The sequence below is a fragment of the Symphalangus syndactylus genome, chromosome 4, assembly GCF_028878055.3.
Source record: "Symphalangus syndactylus isolate Jambi chromosome 4, NHGRI_mSymSyn1-v2.1_pri, whole genome shotgun sequence".
Lineage (NCBI taxonomy): Eukaryota > Metazoa > Chordata > Mammalia > Primates > Hylobatidae > Symphalangus > Symphalangus syndactylus.
The window spans coordinates 145,517,364-145,540,711 of NC_072426.2; the positions used below are offsets into that span (position 1 = coordinate 145,517,364).

At 34.1% G+C, this 23,348-nt stretch overlaps 1 protein-coding gene across 3 annotated transcripts in view; it reads left to right on the forward strand.

The window, feature by feature from the left end:
* GALNTL6 (polypeptide N-acetylgalactosaminyltransferase like 6) overlaps positions 1–23,348 on the forward strand; it is a 1,246,491-nt gene that overhangs the window by 407,997 nt on the left and 815,146 nt on the right. For all 3 annotated transcript variants that reach the window (XM_063638415.1, XM_055276416.2, XM_055276415.2), the window contains one exon: positions 7,999–8,107. In XM_063638415.1, the coding sequence (XP_063494485.1) occupies positions 7,999–8,107 (109 nt within the window). The remainder of the gene's footprint in view (positions 1–7,998; positions 8,108–23,348) is intronic.

Here is a 23,348-nt window from a genome sequence, read left to right on the forward strand (position 1 = left end):
AGAAAATTTGTCATTTTTGTAAGATGCTGATCTTTTCACTATTTCTGCAAGGTATGCAGCTGCATAGCAAGCAGGGATACAGAGGGCTTTCCTCCTGAGCTAACAGGTTTCTGTTGTGATGGACACAAGTAAAAATTATAGTAATTTTGAGGGTCAGTAGCACAACTATCCTACATCATATGCTTAGATGGAAATTTTGTATGTCAGCTGGATTATAACTACTGCTGAGTTCTTAACCCTACTTAATATCAGGGAAGATTTTACCTGGCACTTTCAGATCATTTCCTTTAACAAAATTACTTTCAATAATGTTATTCTTTATTCTCACGAGAATAGTTTGCTGCTCATCTCTCTGGTTTCTTACTAACAGAAGCTTCTGTTTACTAACAATTAATTATGGCTATGTTATTGAAACTTAAGAAGCAATAATATAGGAGAAAAGGGGATCAACACAAAATGTTTTTTCTTTCCTTAACAGCTACCCAGACAATATTCCTATTTAAACAGGGCGGTATCTTCAGAAATTTCTCACAAGCACACCAAAAAATCATAAAATGCGGGTAATCTGACCTCTGCCTATGCAAAGAAGTGATGTTTAATCTTCCCACTGACCAAAGAATGAAAATCTCATTAAAAAGTAGTTTCAGAGTGATGGAAGCAGGAAGCAAGAGATGTCAGAACTCTCAAATTGTGTTCTTTATTCACATTAATATAGTTATTTAATAACAATTGTTAGTGTGAGTGTGATAGCAACCTTTTCTTACAAATAAATCCCATAAGGAAATATGTATAATAAAAGTGAACTTTACTATATGTTAAAATTTCACCCTGTAATTTGTGTGGTCAGCATAAAAGATGTGTCATCAAGATAAAAGATCTCATCTGGGATGCTGAGGATTAAGGCATTCAGTTTTTTTATCCTCAAAATAAAATCGAAGAATTATTCAATTACCATTTACCAGAACCGACTCTGTCTCTGACTTTTTGACTTTTGCAACTCTCTCTACGAGCCTGTGTTGTCAATGTTTGTCTTTAGCTATAATGATCTACACACCCACCTTGGGGAATTACTATGCAAGTATCATTGAAATGGTACATGAAAAATCATTTTGTGCTCTCAGGCTATTCAGATACTGATATAAATACAAAGGATAAATTTGCAAGTTCCAGGTCTTGGTAAGCTTCATCAAGTTTATACCAATAAGAGACAATGCCATCAATTTCTGAGGCAGAGTGAATGGGAGTCATGATTAAGACTGACATAAGCTTGGCCCGAGTTTTCGGACTAGTAACTGAAGGTTTGAAATGTCCCAAAGACATAAACCAGCACAATATGTTTTGCAAATATTTTAATTAGTTTAAAATTTTTAAGTCAAGATTTTACATAACAACACCCATTTCCAGATTCTATTGAAAAATTTTAAGATCTAAATACAAGAACTACACTGCTTAGTACATCTTTCTGCCTGCTTCACACATCTGAGATCCTGATCCTGTTTCAGATAATATGTTTAGGAAGTCAAGAGTAAGGACTGACTAGAAGTTTTAGCAACGGATACCAGTTCAAGGTCTATTTTATTTTGTCAGTATCTTAAAATTGTTAACAATGACACATTTGAGAATTTATTCAGAATGTAAATAACAAGATAATTCTTTCCACCAAAAAAATTTATGTTCTGATACTAATTTATCAATGTTTGTACATATACGAAAATGCAGAAACTTCTCTGTAGATTATTTGAGACCCATTGCGTGTTCTGTAATTGAGTTCAAACTGAGGAAGGAAAGAGATATTAGAAGAATAACAGAAAAACCTTAACTTCCACATAACATTTTATGGTATTACTCTTCAGTTAGAGAGCCTTTCTTGACTTCCTTTTGCTCAGTGCGTAGAGTTCAGAGACCTGTGCATTAATTTTTTTGTGTGTGGCTTCACCTTTTTTCTTGGTTCATTTCTTAACATTTTTCTAAGGGACTTTATCTAATAAAGGTTGAATAAATGAATAATGAGAGAATCAGAAAAAGTCTCCACGTTCGTTTGGTTTTATTAATTTATAAGATTTAAAGACAGACATACTTGGATCAAATTCTAGCTTGCCACTTAATTAGTTACATGATCTTGAAGAACTTAATGATACAACATAAACCTTTCTAAACTCTAGTTTATCACCTGGTTCTTAGTTTTCATGTGGATAAAATTACATAAGAATACACATAAGTTTTCTCCTTTTTCCCATACAGTCCTCCCATTGTGTTAGTTTTTTGATAGTGTTCCATTTGCTTAAAACATTTCCTAGGTGTCTTCAGTATGTAAAAACTTAATCATGCCTAATACAAGAATCATGCCCATCACAATATTTTGTTAACATCTCCTCTAACAGAGTTTCAACCACATAATTTATTATTTGTTTAATGATTTAAGGTTTTTCTCTGTGACTATGTTAAGATTTTTCAAAGGCAATGGAAATAAATATCTATAAAAATAGCAGGGATGATGAAAACAATTGGTATTTATATATAATCAAGTTTTGATAAACCAAGGGCTTTCACATACTTTATCATATATAAGATTTACTACTCAAAAAGCCTTGTAAGGTGGGTAAGGTAGGTATTGTTCTTATTACCCTAATTTCATATGTGAGCTGAGAGACCTAGAAGACCTAGAGGACATACAGATTTTTGCCTATAGTTAGAAACCCTAATTTATATCTTCTGCCTTTGAATCCAGAGTTTTTCTACTACATCATATTTTCTTCCAAGGAACAAACAGAATCATAGGTATATGGTTGATCGTGACAATAAAAGTTCATTGATTGATTTATGAAAACTAAGATAGGTTTTAGAATACAGATAATCTTTTTTTCACAGAGTTTTACACGTGTATTTTTATTGTCATCCGCATTTGTAGTTATGATAAATAAGTTTGCTCTAACTTAGAGATAAAGAAACAAAGTTTTTTGATTCACCAGGGATTTCCAGACCAACAGCCCTTGGGAGATGCTTTAAGATTCCTAAAAGTTTGTAACAGTAGCGGGCATCACTAGAGCCCATCACTCCCTAGATTAATACACCTGGTTTTCAGGTCTCTGTGAAGACTGTGTATCACATTTCTGTCCCCAAAAGGTGCTTGTGTCACATCCCTGACTCCAAAAGTGTTTTAATTTCCTACCTCTGGTAAATCCATTGCCCTTGAGTAATGTTTTATCCTTGGAAATAGTTTCTTATGACCCATCTAAAAGGATGTTAGTTTCAATGGGCTCTGGATCCCAGCCCTCACTATTACATGTGGTTTCTACTTAATGGATTCTGTCTCGTCTGTCCCTGATATTTTTTCAAGTTAATTATTTGTAGTGATACCACAGTGAATAAAAAGTCCTCAAAGTGAAAAACTGGAATAGTGCTCACAAATAAATGGCCAACCTAATGATGGGTTTGAAATATATGCCTCAAGAAGGTACAATACTGTTTATATTAATTTTACAAGGTCATAGATAATGGATCTATACTATTGTAATCAAACAGAGGACGCATGGTATAATCCAAAAGAGAAGCAAATGGGTCTGGGCACTGGGGATTGCTCATGTGAAAGGAAAGGTCAGAATATTTATGCACCATCTACTGGATGGTTAAGCTTTCAAAACCAATGTAATTATATACAAATGCACTGAGATTGATTTAGATTAGGTATGCAAGCATACCTAGTCTTTATATTGGTCATCAGCCCTCAATATGAAAAAGATTCTTCAGTAGATTGTGGTACATTATATGTTAATGAATTTGACTTTTTTTTTTTTTTTACAGTGACCATTGTGTCACATTCCAATTCATACGGATTAGAGGTTCTCAACCCATAATAAGCCTCAGAATCACCTGGTGAATTTGTTAATACACAGACTTCTGTCTCTCTGTTAAGTTTCTGATTTACTAGACCTGAGCTGGGAAAAAGGAATTATTTATAACAAGTTCCCAGGATGGCCGGGTGCGATGGCTCACGCCTGTAGTCCCAGCTTACTCGGATGGCTGAGGCATGAGAATTGCTTGAGCCCAGGAGGTGGAGGTTGCAGTGAGCCAAGATTGCCCCACTGCACTTCAGCTTGGGCAACAGGGTGAGACCCAGTCTCAAAAATAAATAAATAAATAAATAAGTAAATAAATGAAAATAAAAATAATTAAAAAAAACTAGTTCCCAGGTAATGCTGATGCTGCTGGTCTATGGGTAGCATTGATACAGATAAAAAAGTTATTAGTGTAGCAAATCCCCCAGATACCCTTTATTAAAGCAGTTTCAGATGGTCTGATTTAGCCTGATTCTCCTACCATTATAAAGTGTTCTCTTGATGCTAACACACCTTGCTAGAGTACTAATAGTGGCTGAGAATGCCTAAGAATTTTTATTTGAGATTTATTTTTTACATAAAATAATACTTGCAAATAGTGTTTTAAATCCAATCATACTATGAAGACTATGGTGGTAACCAGCAATCCTCTTGCCCTCCTTGCAATTTCTGATACCAAGGGGCAACTATGTCAATCTTTTATTTTCATTCTGTCATATGACTCCATATTTATAGATAACGTGTATATCACTGTTCTCTATTTTTTCCTATTTTGGTTTTATCTACTGCTTTCCCATAATAGAAAATATCTATTTAACGTTCTTATTCCAGCCTTTCCCTCAACCTCCAGTATAGTTATGTTAGTTAAGCCAATTTTCCGGTTAGATTATTCATATCTGAATCAAACAACGTGCTATGATTAGGCTTTCTTTTTTATACATTGGTTTTGTTTCTTATAGCCTTATCAGTTGGCCCACTTTTCATTTGCTTAGATTTTAATATATATCATTAATTCATTCTAATCTCTTTGGAAGAACTGTAACTCTCATTTCAATATTTTTTTTTAAATGAAAGTAGTAAGTTGTGTGTGTGTGTGTGCGTGTGTGTGTGTTTCCCACAGAGACATCCTTTCTGGAGCTTCTCTCCATTCCCTTATACAGTGGGACTGGAGGATCTCTGGACTTGCTACCATTTTGCCACCTCTCTGCAATGTTGTATCTTTTTCCTTCTGTCTCTGATTTTGTTTGTTTTTCTGTTTCTCAGTAGGATTCCTTTGACCTTCATTTTCCAAACTGTCTCTTAGTTTTTCTCGCCCTGATATCACATTTTTACATTTCAGGAACTCTTTCTGATTCTCTAAATGCTTCTTTTTAAATATCTGTTATCTCTGAAGGAACTTTTCTTAAAGTTCTTTGAGAATAAATTTAGAATTTTTGAAGCTTTTATCTGCACCTTACATTGCCTCTGTTTTCTTCAAGTTTGGTATGCTTTTTGTTCCTTTTTGGCCTCTCAATTATATGTTAAAGGCTCTCCAAAATCCCTGGAAATCCTTTGCTGCCTATTCATACTCATGAGTGAAGTCGTGAAAATAGTGATATGAAGTTCTCTGTGTAGAGAAGGGCTTGCTAATTAGGCTATTTCCCACATGGTTACTGGGTGTGCACCTAGGAGCCAGTACCTGCATCTCTTCCAGTTGATTTCAATTCTCCAGGTAGGAATTCCTCCATCTCTTATGTAAGGATGTAAGCTGTGGGCTGGCAGCTTTCTGGAGGTCTAGTAAGGGAAGATAACTTCATTAACAATGTTTGATACATAGGCTAACGTGGAACCCTGATTTTCACTGCAGTTTGACAACCTTATATTCAACTGTTTCTAGTGGCCTGAGAACATACCATTCATGCTCCAGTCTTCTATGGGTGGGAGTACAGTGGATGGCCCTCAGAAATCACTCCGTTGTTTGAGTTGAAGAGAGAACCCAGAAGAGTCTAACTGCCCCTTATTAAAAATGGTCAATCTTTATCTTTTCACGTTTAACCTGACAGTCGGATATATAAAGTGTCCCAAGTTTTTACATATTTTGAAAATTCAGTGCCATAAAAAAAATACTTCCTTCCCAGTAGTTCCCAGCTATTTACAAAAACTTTATGTGAGTTCTAATATCTTCTTTCCTGATGCGTCTTATGGTTTATTATTATTTTTATTTGGCTTCTGGAGAGAGTAAATGTTAACTTTTGTGTTCAATTAACTTTTGTTCAATCTGCATTATATTACTACTTATTAAGAATTCGCTATCTTACATATATCAAAATAAGGAAAATAGAGTGTCCCTGGTACCCAGAGAGAGCTTACACACTGGAGTTTACATAAGAATGCCTCCATGTTTCATGTCAAAATTTATTTTAAAATTATCTATTTTAATCTGAAAGTTATGTTTGTAAATTAGTATTATCTAAATCAGCATAGGAGATTTTCATTAGTGTTCAGTACTTATCACTGTAAGTGCATGGCTGAGACAAAACATGGGTTATGTATTTCTTATTCATTTGATTCTTTAATACTTTCTATGCATAGCTGAGTTCAAAAATTTCTAATTATAAGTTGATCATCAATTCAAAAAAAGCTTGACTTTTTTTAAATGTTTGCTATATATCTCTAAAACTGTACTTTTCCATTTTCTTTTACTTTTACTATGTCATTTTCTATTTACTTTTCCATAACTTTTGTTTCATCTTCCTTTTAAAAATTATCAGTATTCCTAATATTTTATATAAACTCACCATAATCTTTGTATATTTGTCCCTCTTTTTTTCTGAGCTCACCAATATTATGAGCAACAAATTCTTTGAAATGTGTAGATTATAGGGAAATGTGTAGATTATAGGGAAATGTGTAGATTATGGGAAAATCTTTTCTCTGATTTTTAACTACCATTTTTAAGAAAAGAATATTATGCCCCATTTTTATCCTTTTAAAACAAGTATATCTTTTATAAGCTATGACGATGGGCTAAAGGTAGATAATTTTTCAAAAGCATGATGGCTGTATTATCTAAAACTAAGAAATAAGACATTTTATGTCTTGAAAAGGCTGTTAGAATAAAATTACCTCACTGAAATTATTCATCTTTTGGCTAAATTGACTTTTTTTTTTTGCTTTCTAGAATTTTATTTTCTTCATTCAGTGGATGTATTACTTATTTCTGAAAAAGAACAAAAGAAAAAATAGTATGTGAATTTGAAAACATTTATTTTACATTATCTTGACTACAAGATTGTGAAGATAAACTTTATTCAAAATGATTATTCTTTCTTATTACCAGAAATAGACATCATAAAAAAGAAGTAGCTTCAGCAATGTACACAGAAATAATTTTCAAGTTGACATTATAACATATCGGACTTTGGAAAAGCATAAACTATAGTTTGTGACTACAGTTGATGAATGGGTGATAATTTCAACTATAAGTGTAAACATGCACTATGTTTCCAGAAATCTAGATGAGAGACAGTATTTAATAATTTTTAAGAGCACAGTTTTGGTCTTAACAGAACTGGTCCAAGTCCTGGCTCTGCCACTGTGGTTTACCTCAAGTTATTTTAGTTATTTGATCCTCAGTTTACTCGGCAGAAAAATGGGGATTTACAACTCGAGGCTATCATAAAGATTAAACAAACTTCTATACACAGAGTGTTTAACATAGAACCTGGCACATAGTGAGCATTCAATGAATGGTTGCTAATGTTACTACAAAGCCGTTCAGATATGTTTGATCAAAATAAATAAAACTGTACCAATCAAAACAAAATTAATTCAATGCAACACCAAAATGGGTAGCGTTACCAATATTTACACTTTGGGCAAATACAAACAGCTAGGCATTTATGCTTACAGGTGACACACTAAATATTAGTGTCTCTGGATGAAATAAAATAGGGAATGGTAGTTGTTGCAGGAGAGGTGTGCTCTCATTTTAAAGGTTAAAAAAATGATTTAAAATGTGTATAAATCTGGTCACCAGCGATAGCTTTCTTTTCACTATACTCAGAGGATTCACTTATTTAACAGATATTCTTTGATTGCCTATTATGTGCCCGGCTGTGTTTACCTACCATGCAAAAGGAAATACCTCCTTTTTATGCTTGAATACTTTCCTTTTCCACAGACATTTCCACTGGGCCTGGGAGATGGGCAATTCTATTCATGGACAGATGGTTTGAGAAGAAAGGACTGGCATGACTATGAAAGCATTCAGAAAGAGGCTATGCGCTCAGGTATGAAGCTCAGTGTACGCCAAAGTGCTACTTCACTCGCAGCAGTGTCTCATTTGTCACGTAAAGGATCTCTAATTAGCATTTCTTCTGCACACAGTAAAGTATGTTTCATGGGGATATTGGAGGTGATACAGGACAGAACCTAAATTACTTCAAATTTCAGAGAGAAAACAAATAATGAATAGTCTTTCTAATATTAGCTGCAGTAAAAGTCATTAAAATTTAAGAAATATATAGTACTGTATATTCCCAACTGCTTGTTCATAATTTCTAGGAGTATCCTGGGATTTATCAACGAGACTTGACCTGGTAGATATGTATCTTGAGCAAGATTAACTCCTTAGAGCTGAAGTGTATCTAAGTGGCAATGCAAGGTGTTTAATTTCGACCAATGTTTCTAGACACTAGCAGGACTTACAGCAAGCCAGCAGGTTAAGCAGCTGGGGTTCTAAGGTTGGCAATAGTTGGAAAAGCAATCAGGCAGTTAAATGGAATCAAGTAGGTCTGCTTATGTGTAGCAGAGTTCTAGACTTGTGCTAGAGTTAAAGGACAAAGTAGCAAGAAAGAGTAAGTCTTTCCACTTTGGGAGACGGAGGCGGGCAGATCACGAGGTCAGGAGATCGAGACCATCCTGGCTAACACGGTGAAACCCCATCTCTACTAAAAATACAAAAAATTAGCTGGTCATGGTGGCGGGCGCCTGTAGTCCCAGCTACTCGGGAGGCTGAGGCAGGAGAATGGCCCGGGAGGTGGACCTTGCAGTGAGCCAAGATCACACCACTGCACTCCAGTGTGGGCGATAGAGCAAGACTCCATCTCAAAAAAAAAAAAAAAAAAAGAGTAAGTCTTTTTGGAAGGACTGAAAAATTATGTTGTTAGGCTGTTGTAAACAGAAATTCAGAAGGGAATATAAGTAGAAATCCAGTGAAAGTGAGTAACTCATGATAGGAAGCCCATATTCTCTTATTCAGCCAAATAAGTTATTTTCACAGTGAGGATGTCACAGAAATAGAGCAGCTACAGTTTGGTAAAGACATCTCAGCAGCCCTGAGACATTGCATTCAAGGTCAAATCAGCAGCAGAATTATGACTAGCCACGGTGTGAGGTCCTCTTGTTCAACTAGAATTAGTAACAAAATTGTTCTGGGCTGTGAAATGTTCGTAGCTCTGTATCAGGTATGGCTGACTTAATTACAGTCTTTTTAAAATTTCTTCCATTCCTTTTCTTCAAAAAAAGGCCTGCCCCACACTCCGCCCCCAACTTTATTAAAGCAGCTTATTCCAAAGATGTTCCCTGTTTTCAGAGAATCAACTTCTTCTAGGTTCTATCATCTTTCCACCTTGGCAGTGACCCCATGAATGGTCGTGAAAGTGAGTTCCTTACTAGCATCCTCACTTTTCTAGTACTTTTATCTTTTTCCTCTGTTTGCTTGATCAACCCTATATTAATCCAACCACTTGTTTCTCCTTATGACCCCAGGATGCTGAAGTTTTTTGGAAATGTTTTCATAATCTTACCAACTGAATCTTCCACAAGTTAACAATAGTAATAAAATAGCCCAAATTTATTGAATGGATGTTTTATACTAAGTGCTTTACATATGTATTTTATTTAAACCTCAGAATAACTCTGATAGGTATAATCATCCCAAATTAAATAAAATTGAGTTCCTATGAATTTATTAAATTTTATCCAAGTTCAAGCAGCTAATAATTTGCATCTCTGGATTAAGAACCAGGTCTTATCATGGTCCATTATACTCCACTGTCAAATAATAATATTTGGACAATATGGAGTAATGGCAAGGACACAACAGGAGAAAGACACACCTAGGTTCAAATCCTAGCGTTTCCATACATGCGCTGTGGCAAATTAATTTCTGTTTCTGATATTCTACTTTGTAGAACTTATTTAAGGATTAAAGATAATATACCTACAATAATTGTCCAATTATTTGGACATATTGGAAAAAACTAATGATAACTGTAATTATTAATCCATCTAAGTTACTTTTACATGACTTGGTGTGCCTGTCCTTTGCTTGTACCAATGAGTTTTGAATACAAAATCCAATGCTTCACATTTATATCTGCTCCATACCACCCTTTCCACCTCCTGAATAAACTTGTCTTTCCTATCTTCATCTTTGCTTGGACCAAGAGAAAATTGATCTACAAAAGAAATTGGTAATATCACAAGTTTTTAAGTGCAAATTCTTTGTGTACTTAGCTTTGTGTACAAAGCTTTTAAATGGTAGAATTTTTTTTATTCACTGGAGGATATATGATAAATTTATACACTAGAATTTATTATTTTTATACAATGAAATATATCATAAATAAAAGTGTATTAAAACATACGTGTGTGTACACACACACTCAGGTACAGAGTCAAAATCAAATAAACATCTGTGTACTTCATATACAGGCCAAGAAAAAGGATCATTTGTGCCATTGTGTCCCCTCCAAGACTTTAATTTTGTGTTTACTCTCTTATTTTTCTCTGTAGTTTTTACTGCCGTGTATTTATCCTGAATCAAATACTGGTAAGTTTTGCCAGTGTTTGAACTTTATCTAAAAATTTAATTTTACTGTGTGACTTTCTTCTTTCACTCAAAAATATTTTTGAGATTTATCTAGGTCAATGTGTGAATTGTTAGTTGGTTCATTTTTACTGTTCTTTAATTTTCTGTAACATTGTCCTCTTGGTGGGCCCTTGAGTAGTTTTAGTTGTCGTGTATAATGCTGCTGTAAGTATTGTTGTGCATGGTTCTGAGGTAGGGACAATATTTTGTTAAGGTACATATTTAATAGTAGATTTGTATGTCTAGAGAATGCACAGTTGAACTTTATTAGGTCATGACAAGCTGACAAAATTGATACACCAACTTCATTTCAATCAATAATGGATAGAATTCTCACTGCTGTACATCTTTGTGAGTATTTGAAATTGTCTGACTTTTCCCCCAATTTGGTGGTATGAAATAGTCTCTCACTGTCAGTTAGATTTGCATTTTATTAATGCAAACACATTAAAATGTGGTTGATACCTTTTTTATGCTTTTGAGCCATTTGTTCTTCCTTTTTGGTAAAAGTCCTATTCATTTCTATTTCCATCTTTTGAATTATTTGTTCCACACGGTGTTCTTAATTTATTTTAAATGATATCTTTTGTTGGTTGTATTTAGTGACAAGAACGTATCCTACATTTTGTAGACTATTTAAAAAAATCTCTTTATGTAAGTTTTAATGAATAGGTTTCAATTATGAGGTAGCCAAATTCAGCAATCATTTTTAAAAGATAGGTCATACTGATGTTCTACATTGTCTTTTAAAAACTTGATAATTTTGGCTGGGCACAGTGGCTCACACCTGTAATCCCCGCATACTGGGAGGCAGCAGAGGGAGGATCGCTTGAGCCCAGGAGTTTGAGAGCAGCCTGGGAAACATAGCGAGACCTCATCTCTACAAAAAAAAAACAAAACAACAACAACAAAAAATTCATCCAGGCATGGTGACATGTGCCTGTGGTCTCAGCTACATGGAAGGCTGAGGCAGGAGGATCACTTGAGCCTGGAATTCAAGGCTGCAGTGAGCTATCCAGCCTGGGCTGGAGACCCTGTCTCTAAATAAATTAAATAAATAAGCTTGATAATTTTACATTTTACATTTGGGTCTCAGATCCACCTAGTCTTCATTTTTATATAATGTGAGGTAGGGATCCAATATTTATTTAGTTTTTATTCACTTAACCAATTATTAGCAACATTTGTTAAGAAATTTGTCTTTCCCTCCATTGATCTGAACTACTGACTCTATTATAAATTAAGTTTCCATATTTGTGTATTCTCTTTCTGGGTTCTCAATCCTGTTCTGTGAGTAAAAATCCCTGTGCTAATACCATAATAGCTAATGTACTATATCTTTATACAACTGTTAATATCTGGTATAGCTCACCAAAAAAGAGCTACATTTTTGCTCTTCTTTTTGTTGTTATTCTTACATTGCACTCTTCCTTAAAATTTTATATTCAGTTTTAAATTTCTCATTAACATACACAGATGCGCACAAAAAAATGGTAATTTTTGAATTGTATTTAACCTATGGATAAATTAGGGGATAATTGATATTTTCCAATATAGTATAGTCTATTCTATGCTACATTATTATATTTATTTGCTACTTCTTTATTATATTTAAGGATGCTTTTGTAATTTGGTTCTCAGATTATGTTAAGTATTAATCTTAGTAAACTAATATTATATTGATTTTGTTCACATGATTATATTGAAATTCCTCGTTTGTAGTTGTAATATAGAAATGTTAATAACTCTTAAAAATGATATGAATTTAGAAAATGTTCTAAGATTTTCTATTAATTCAAAACATTTACCAGTAGTTTATTTTAGATTTTCAAAATGTTGACACTCATATTTGCTACTAATGACAGTGATTTTAAAAGTGTTTTTTTCTATTCTAGACCTTATAATTTTAGTTTTAGTTTTCTCCTATTATTATAATTGCTAAGAACTGCAGTGTAACATTGAATAGTTGGTAATAATGGCTACTTTTGGCATTTTATGATTCTCACAAAAGCAATTTAAATGCTCATTTTGAGATTTTATCTGCCTGTTGTTAGATCAATTTATCTAATGTAAATACATTTTATCATGTTTATTAACACAATACCAATACACTATGCACTTTAACAAATACACTTATGTTACTTCTGAATCTGTTTTGCTGAGAGTTTGTGACTTTCTTTTAACCTGAAGGAGTGCTGATTTTGTTAAAAGTTTTTTGTTCATTTGCATTTATTAACATAGATAAGATAAATTTTCTCCTTTAATCTGTTATTTGGGTAAATTATATCTATTGCTTTTCTCATGGAAACCAAATTTGTTATTCTAGACTAAATCTTTCTTTTTTTTTTAAATTACCCAGTCTTTTTTTTATTTTTTATTTTTTATTTTTTTATTATTATACTTTAGGTTTTAGGGTACATGTGCACAATGTGCAGGTTTGTTACATATGTATCCATGTGCCATGTTTTGCTGCACCCATTAACTCGTCATTTAGCATTAGGTATATCTCCTAATGCTGTCCCTCCCCCCACCCCACAACAGTCAATAAATCTTTCTTTTTTTAATAACTGTATTTGATTTGTTAATATTTTGTTTGGCATTTTCAAATCTTTATCTATGAATTAATATTGGCCCCAAATTTTCTATTCTTATGAAGTCTTAGTCAAGTTTTGGTAACAGTATAATGACAGCCTCATAAAATGACTGTTTAATACTTGCTGTTTTTTATAATTCATAATTGTTTGTTGTAAACTAAAATTATTTCTTTAGTGATCATTATGGATTTTTTTGTGGATGAAGCTCTGTTGACCTGAACTTTTCTTGGAGCATAGATTTTTAACCACTTGGCTAACATTTTATGTAGTTACAGTAGTAGTTGATTATCTATTTCTTCTGGAATTAATGGTATTCTTCTAGTAATTTGTCCGTTATATCTAAATGTTTATATTTATTAATACAAATTTATTCACATATTCTTATGTCCTCATAAGATTTTTGTAATGCCTGCAATGCTTAAATTTGTATTACTTTTTTCAGATATTGTTATTTTATTTTTTTGCTTTCTTAATCTATTTATACAAAAATTTGTCACTTTTTTGTTTGTTTGTTTGAGATGGAGTTTCACTCTGTTGCCCAGACTGGAGTGCAGTGGTGTGATCTTGGCTCACTGCAACCTCCACCTCCCGGGTTCAAGCAATTCTCCTGCCTCAGCCTCCCGAGGAGCTTGGACTACAGACATGCAACACCATGCCCGGCTAATTTTTGTATGTTTAGTGGAACAGGGTTTCACCATGTTGGCCAGAATGGTCTAGACCTTCTGACCTCTGGTGATCTGCCCACTTTGGCCTCCCAAAGTGCTGGAATTACAGGCATGAGCCATTGCGCCAGGACAAAAATTTGTCACTTTTATGACTTATTTCAAAAGCCAGTTTTTGACTCTGTTCATCTATTGTATTTTTCTCTAATTTTTTTCTAACTTTTTAAAAATTTTGTTTGCACTAACTTTTTTATTTTTTACTTTTAAAATTTCAACATTTATTTTTGTTTCAGGGGATATGTGTGCAGGTTTGTTATAAGGGTATATTGCATGATGCTGAGGTCTGAGGTATGATTGAACCTGTTACTCCATTTCTGAGCATAGTGCCCAGTAGGTAGTTTTTCAACACTTGCCCACTTCACTCCCCCTGCCCTGTAGTCCCCAGTGTCTACTATTCCCATTTTTTTGTCCAAGTATGCCCAGTGTTAACCCATAAATGGGTTAACTCCCACTTATAAGTGAGAATATGTAATATTTCATTTTCTGTTTCTGGGTTAATTTGCTTAGGATAGTGACATCTAAGTGCATCCATATTGCAGCAAAGGACATTATTTCATTCATTTTTATGGCCGCATAGTATTCCATGGTATACTTAAAAATAAATTTATACCTCCTAATTTCAGTCATTTTTCTATTGTAGAATAAGCATTTTGGAAACTAAATTCCCATCTGAATATTACTTTAACTACATTGCACTGCTCTGTGATCCAGTGTTTCACATTGTATTTGCTTTTCTTTCAATATGTTTTGAAATGTCTAGCCCACTTAAAAAGCACCGTAATTATCTTAAAATAAGAAATTCAGAAACTCTTTCCCAATGAAATCTCACTAATCTTTATAAAAGTATATTAGCTGCCAAGTGCGGTGGCTCATGCCTGTAATCCCAGCACTTTGGGAGGCCGAGGCAGGCAGATCACGAGGTCAGGAGATCAAGACCATCCTGGCTAACATGGTGAAACCCCGTCTCTACTAAAAACATAAAAAAATTAGCCAGGCGTGTTGGCGGGCACCTGTAGTCCCAGCTACTTGGGAGGCTGAGGCAGTACAATGGCATGAACCCAGGAGGTGGGGCTTGCAGTGAGCCAAGATGCGCCCCTGCACTCCAGCCTGGGCGACAGAGTGAGACTCCGTCTCAAAAAAAAAAAAAAAAGTATATTAGCATGATAGGCAGCATGCATTTCATTACATACTTTGTTAGTGTTTTCATTAATGTTGTTACATTACATTTATGTTTTGTTCTGGTAGTTACACATCTGTGGAACATTTGGTGATTTTTGAGATATCAGATATTTTATTTTATTTTGTTTTAATTTTAGGGATACATTTGCAGGTTGATCTATAGATAAATTGCAAGTTGTGGGGGTTTGGTGTACATGTTGTTTCGTCACTTAGATAATAAGCATAGTATTCAATAGGTATTTTTTTGATCCTCAACCTCCTCCCACTCTTCATCCTTATGTAGGTCTTAGTGTCTGTTGTTCTCTTCTTTGTCTACATGTACTCAACATTTAGTTCTCACTTTGTAATAAGAACACGTGATGTTTAGTTTCCTGTTCCTGCTTTAGTTTACTTGGGATAATGGTTTCCAGCTCCATCCATGTTGCTGCAAAAAACATGATTTCATTCTTTTTTATGGTTACATAGTATCCCATGGTGTATATTTACCGCATTTTACTTGTCCAGTCTACCATTGATTGGTGCCTAAGTTGATTCCATGTCTTTGTTATGGTGAATAGTGTTGCAGTGAACATACACATGCATGTGTCTTTATGGTAGAATAACTTATATTCCTTTAGGTGTATACCCAGTAATGGGATCACTGGGTTGAATGGCAGTTCAGTTTTAGGTTCTTTGAGTAATCTCCAAAATTCCACAATGGCTGAACTAATTTACATCCCCATTAGCAATGATGAGTGATCACTAATGATGAGTGATGTTGAGCATTTTTTTCATTTGTTTGTTGCCTATTTGAAAAGTGTTCATATCCTTTGCCCACTTTTTAATGGGTTTGTTTACTTTTTGCTTGTTAAATTGTGTAAGTTCCTTATAGATTCTGGATATTAGACCTTTGTCAGATGCATAGTTTACAAATATTTTCTCCCATTGTGTGTGTTGTCCATTTACTGTGTTAATAGTTTTCTTTGCTGTGCAGAAGCTCTTTTGCTTGATTCAGTCGTATTTGTCAATTTTTGTTTTGTTGCAGTTTTTTTTGATGTCTTCATCATGAAATATTTGCCAGAGCTTAAGTCTAAAATGGTATTTCCTAGGTTTTCTTCAAGGATTTTATAATTTTAGATTTTACATTTGAGCCTTTAATCCATCTTGAGCTGATTTTTGTATATGATGTAAGGAAGTGGTCTAGTTTCAATCTTCTGTATATAACTAGCCAGTTATCATAGCACCATTTATTAAATAGGGAGTCCTTTCCCCGTGCTTGTTTTTGTCAGCTTTGTCAAAGATCAGATGGTTTCAGGTGTATGGCTTTATATCTGGGGTCTGTAGTCTGTTCCATTGGTCTATGTGTCTATTTTGTACTAGTACCATGCTGTTTTTATTACTGTAGCCTTGTAACATTGTTTGAAGTCAGATACTGTGATGCCTCCAGCTTTGTTCTTTTTGCTTAGATTGCTTTGGCTATTCAGGCTCTTTTTTGGTTTCATATGAATTTTAAAATAGCTTTTTTTAGTTCTGTGTTTAGTTAGTGAAGAACGTCATTGGTAGTTCAATAGAAATAGCACTGAATCTGTAAATTGCTTTGGGCAGTATGGCGTTTTAACAATATTCATTTTGCCTACTCATGAGTATGGAGTGTTTTTCCATTTGTTTATTTCATCTCTGATTTCTTTGAGCAATGTTTGGTAATCCTCATTGCAGAGATCTTTCATCTCCCTGGTTAGCTTTATTCCTAGGTATTTTATCTTTTCTGTGGCTATTGTGGATAGGACTGCATTCTTAATTTGCCTCTCAGCTTGGATGTTGCTGGTGTATAGAAATGCTGCTAATGTTTCTACATTGATTTTGTATCCTGAAACATTGCTGAAGTTGTTTATACAATCTAGGAGCCATTGGCAGAGAATATGGGGTTTTCTAGTTATGAAATTATACTGACTGCAAAGAGGAATAGTTTGACTTCCTTGCTTTCTATTTAGATGCTTTTTATTTCTTTCTCTTGCCCAATTGCTCTGACTAGGACTTTCAGTACTATATTGAATAGGGAGTGATGAAAGAGGGTATCCTTATCTTGTGCCGATTTTCAAGGGTGATGCTTCCAGCTTTTGTCTGTTCTGTATGATATTGGTTATGGGTTTGTTACAGATGGCTCTTATTATTTTAAGGTATGTCCTTTAGATGCCTAGTTTGTTGAGGGTTTTTAATATAAAGGGATGCTGAATTTTATTGAAAGCATTTTCTGAATCTATTGATATGGTTATATAGTTTTCGTTTATAGTTCTCTTTATGTGATGAATCACATTTATTGATTTGCATATATTGAACCAACCTTGTATCCCAAGGATAAAGCTTACCTGATCATGATGGATTAGCATTTTGATGTGCTGCTGGGTTCAATTTGCTAGTATTTTATCAAGGATTTTTGCATCTATGTTCATCAAAGATATTAGCCTATAATTTTCTTTTTTGTTGTGTCTCTCTCTGTCGGTTTTGGTATCAGGATGATGCTGGTCTCATAGAATGAGTTAGGGAGGAATCTCTCCTACTCAACTTTTTGGAATAGTTTTAGTAAGAATGGTACCCATTCTTCTTTATGGTCAAATATGCCTGTGAATCCATCTAGACATGGACTTTTCCTGGTTGGCAGCCTTTTTTCTTATTCCATTTCAGAATTAATTATTGGTCTATTCGTGATTTGAATTTATTCCTGGTTCAGTTTTAATAGGTTGTATGTTTCCAGAAATTTATCCGTTTCTTCTAGGTTTTCTAACTTGTGTGCGTAGAGGTCTTTGTAGTAGTCTCTGAAGATTTTTTGTATTTCTGTGAGATTGTTTGTAATGTCAGCTTTGTCATTTCTGAATGTTTATTTAGATATTCTCTTTTTTTCTTTATTGATCTTGCTAGTGATCTATCTTATTTATTCTTTCAAATAACCAACTTCTGCTTTCATTGATCTTTTGTATGTTTTTTAATGTCTCAATTTCATTCGGTTCTGCTCTGATTTTGCTTATTTCTTGTCTTTTGCTAGCTTTGGGGTTGGTTTGCTTTTGTTTTTCTATTTCCTCAAGGTGTGGTGTTAGATTGTTAATTTGAGATCTTTCTAACTTTTTTATGTGGGTGTTTAGTGTTATAAACTTTCCTCTTAATGCTGTGTTGTGTGGTTAATTTTAGGATATGTGCCATGTGCTGATAAGAATGTGTATTTTTCTGATTTTGAGAGATGAGTTCTATAAATATCTGTTAAGTCCATTTGATCAAGTGTTGAATTCAGAATGCTGAAAATAGGCGACCAATCTCTTCTGTCTTACAAGGTTTCTCCTGAAAGGTCTGCTGTTAGCCTGCTAGAGCTCCACTTGTAGGTAACCTGCTCCTTCTCTTTAGCTGCATTTAATATTTTTGCTTTCATGTTGACCTTGGAGAATCTAAGTAGTATGTGTCTTGGGGTTCTCTGCATTTCCTGAATTTGAATGTTGGCCTCTTATGTGAGGTTGGGGAAATTTTCATGGATGACACCTGAAATATGTTTTTCAAGTTGCATGCTTTCTTTCCCTTTTTTTCTGGGACACCGGTGAATTACAGATTTCGTCTCTTGACATAATTCCATGTTTTTTGAAGTTTTTGTTTTTTGCTTGTTTGGTTTTTTTTTTTTTTTTTTTTGAGATGGAGTCTCACTCTGTCGCCCAAGCTGGAATGCAGTGGCACTATCTTGGCTCACTGCAAGCTCCGCCTCCTGGGTTCACACCATTCTCCTGCCTCAGCCTTCTGAGTAGCTGGGACTACAGGCGCCCGCCACCACGCCTGGCTAATTTTTTGTATTTTTTAGTAGAGACGGAGTTTCACCGTGTTAGCCAGAGGGGTCTCAATCTCCTGACCTCGTGATCCACCCACCTCAACATCCCAAAGTGCTAGGATTACAGGCGTGAGCCACCGCGCCCGGCCTTTGTTTGTTATTTTTTATTCATTTTTTTATTTATTTTTGTCTGACTAAATTAGTTCAGAGGACCAGTCTTACAGCTCTGAGAGTCTTTCCACAGTTTGGTCTATTCTGCTATTTGCAGTTGTATTATAAAATTCTTGTAGTGTGTCTTTCGGCTCTATCAGATCAGTTTGATTCTTTCCTTAAATGGCTGTTTTGTCTTTCAGTTCTTGATCCATTTTATTGTCATCCTTAGATTTCTTGGATTGAGTTTTGATTTCCTCCTTAATTTCCGTAACCTTCATTCCTATCCATATTCTGAATTCTATGTCTGTCATTTCAGCTGGTTAAGAATCCTTGCTGGGAAACTACTGTGATTATTTAGAGGACAAAAGAAAAAGACACACTGGCTTTTTGAGTTGCCAGAGTTCTTGTGCTGGTTCTTTTTCATCTGTGTGGGCTGATGTTCCTTTAACTGTGGTGTAATTTGATTATAATCAGTTTATTTTATTTCTGAACATTTTCAGAGGGTCAAGGTTTTGTTCTGGGTCTTTATTTGTAGCTGAATTCTTGTCCTTGGTTTTACAGGGTGTAAGTTAGCAAAATATTTTTGCTATTGAAGTTTGATCTGTGATCCAGTAGATGGTGCTTAAGTGTAATGGCCAGTAGGCTGGTAGGTAGGCTCTTGCTCAGCCCTGAGGCTCTTCTGTGATTTCTTACATTTGTAGCCATCTTAGTTCCCTTCATTTACTTTAAATAATTATTTTTAGTAAATAGGTGGTATACGCAGTGGAAGGCATGTTGTTAAACACTAGAGGTGAGTAATAAGAAAAATATATTATTTCCACCTTTGAGGAAATGGAGATTTCTTGAATTAAGAAAAAAATTGTAAAAGGAGCAATTGAAAGACCTTAGGACCTTATCAGTAGCATCAGGATTCTCTTCTGGCACATCTGTGCCCTTAGAGTTAACCCTAACTGTAAAGATTATTCACATTTGTTAATGTTCAAAGAAATCCAGAGTTTTTATTATTTCATAATCTTACACCTCATTATTTTGGTGTTAGCATTGGCCAAACCAATTTATTGGTAGAAGAAGGGTATAAAACCCAACGTTGCAGGACTGGGAAGGCTTCCAAAGAGTGGTAAACCAAATGTTAAGGCATTAAGGCATATGCTAACATCAGTTAAGAGTTATGCTTTTGTTCAATTAACTCTGATTTCTCATTCTTATGAGTAGCCACTAACCTAGTCATACTTTAAACATTATTGTTTTTTCTTATCTTATATTTTCTATGTGTAATACCATTATAGTTTATTTAACTAGTTTTATGTTTTGTGAGAATTTATTGATGCTATATTTTATCTTTTAACAGTTTGGCTGCACCTCTCAGCTGTACATTATCACAAAATAGATTAGCTTTTTTTAATCTTCATTAAAATTATTAATAAAAGTTGAATGAAAAGAATTTCAATAAAAATTCCTTTGATACAGTATAAAAGAGAATGTACATTTTGATATTGATTCATTATTCAATATACATTGAGTATAATTATAGTAGCTAAAGAGCTATCTAGTCAACATTTCTCCACATATAATTTTTTTTTAAGTAATACATGTCTGAAATAAAAGTAAACTCTGCCTATGGCATTTTATGGAACTATAGATCTAACAAATTGGGCTGGGAGTTGAAGGGGAAAATGCAATTGCTTAGATAACTGTTTTCTAAATATACGGTCTTTCCTATTTATCGTAACTTCCTTTTATAAGTGGTAAAAACATACATTTTAAGTAATCCATTCAGAGATGTGTGTGTGTGTTTGTGTGTGTGTGTGAGATGTGTATGTGTTTTATGAAATTATTATATCACTGATATGTATTTCTAGAAAGCATTTGTTTTTAGTTTTGAACTGTAAAATTTTTTCTTTTTATTTTAACTCAAAATATTGTCACTGCATTTGCCACTTGTTTTTGGATTAAAATACGAGTGAACTCAACGTTTTTAAAAAGCTGGTTTCAACTCTTCTGTATGATCTATTTTGTTGAAACAGATTATACTCTCATCTAATCAATGTATGTATTCCACTATAAGCCTCAGGAATTCTATGAAATTATGTCTTTTTGCTACTTCAATTTGTCTTAATTTGTCATACCAGTAAGTTTGAATATCCAAGGTTTTATTGAGTCTTCTGTCATTTTATTCATTTACTAATTCAAGAAATACTTTTAAATGCCAAATACTACACCAAGCTCTGGAAGGAAATTTTAGAAAAAAAATAACTACAGTGGTTCTTGAAAAGCATAAGGCATTGTAGGAGGTGCCCTCACTGTTTATTGACACTGTGGCCATTCTGATGCCAACCACCAATGTCTCCTGCCTAAACTATTTCAGTAAGTCTCTTAACTGATCTTGCTCCAGAGCTTTTCAAATAAAAGCCAGAATGATCATCTGAACATATATAATCAGATCATTTCACTCCTCTGCTCAAATGCCTTCAAAGGCTGTTAATCGTATTCAAAAATAAATCCAACTGTATCCCACTACCCATGAGGCCCAACATGATCTATACCTGACCCATGTCGCTGACCTCAACTCTTACTGATTGTTCAGTTTCTCCACTGGCTACAATGGCCTTGTTCTCCCACAAATACACTAAACATGTTCTAGCAATTTTTCACTTGCTCCTCCTGCTACTTTGAGCACTTTTCATACATATCTTCACAAACCTACTCTCCCCTTCCTTAAGGTCACCAGATCACATGTCCCCAGTTTAGAAAGGCCTGCCAATCACCATATTATCATATGTGGATGTAATTACTTTTATTTACTCTGTCCTTTTACTCTGCTTATATTTTCTTTCTATCAAGTATCTTCCTATCTATATTTACACACGTGTGTATTTATGTTCAATGAGTTAAAATATATGATTTCATGAAATATAACCACTTGTTCAAGGGCTCTAAGTCACAAGAAGGTCTTGAATCATTTGAACTGGGCTTTTGGAATAAGCAGCACTCCTACATTAGGAAAGTATCCTGAGAACCTGCCACAACATGGTTGCTGTTTTCTTCTTTTGGAGATTGCTTCTCATTTCCTCTTTAATCTCATGATTGAAGTCACTAAGGGGTTTTACTAATTGCTGCAAATTGCCGTAGATAAACATTTAAAGGATATGCATTGAAACCCCATTCGAGAAGTGGGAATTTACCATGCTTTAAATGATTAATGGTAGGCTTTCCTAAGTTCCTTTAAACAACATCTCACTTTAGTGCTGATGAGGGACCTGTTTTGCTCCTAAATGTCTTTATTCTCCATAATTGAACAAGATTGTGAACTAAACAGAATGAGAAGCAGAAATGTGCACCATTTGGGTGAGGCTAACTATGTTGCTTTCAGAAAGTAAAAATAGCAACCATTGCTATGGCTACAATGGGTTTCTGGTCATCTTTTATTGAAGCCTCATGCCTCTTAAAAATATTATCTGGCACCCTTTTTATTACTATCCACAATGTCACATTATTTATTGTTAATAGTTCACTATGACTTAAACATCTAGGATGTGCTCTCAATAGATGTCATAATGAGATTTGTTGGGAAGTGGTCAGCTTTGAGACGTATTACCAAAACAATATTCATTATTATTCATAAGGTTAAAATTAACTTTTAATGAAATATTTCCTTTGTCAGTCATTGCATAATAATGAAAATGTAAAATGGAAATGAAAAGAGATTGTGAGCATTCTGTTGAGATGTATCATTTAGCTGTCTAAAATTAGAACACAACTTAGCTGAAACTAAATTGAATGACAATTATCTAGAGGAAAAATCCCTTCAATCTTACAATAAAAACAGCAGTGTAGAAATATCTCAGGAGATTGATTAAACTGCAATCAGTTTTTATTAAAAGATATAAATAATGCCAGCTTTTAAACAGAATTCAATTTAACTATTTGTTGCAAATCTCATAATATCTCTCTTTAGAAATATCAACTTCCTATGGGCAAGTATGCATAAGATTATTTTTCCCATTAGTTAAAATGTGGTTGAATAATAGCAACTATCACAGATTTATTTGTTAATTAAACTTCCTGGGCTTTAGTGTTTGTCTTGCATATAGAATATGAAGGATATTTATATCGTCACATAACCCTGATTGCTGTGCCTACATGATTATAATTTGAAGCAACTAGCGTACGTTTTCTGATGCCATCAAATCTATTCCGTTGATACACAATTTCTCTTTCTCATGCCAT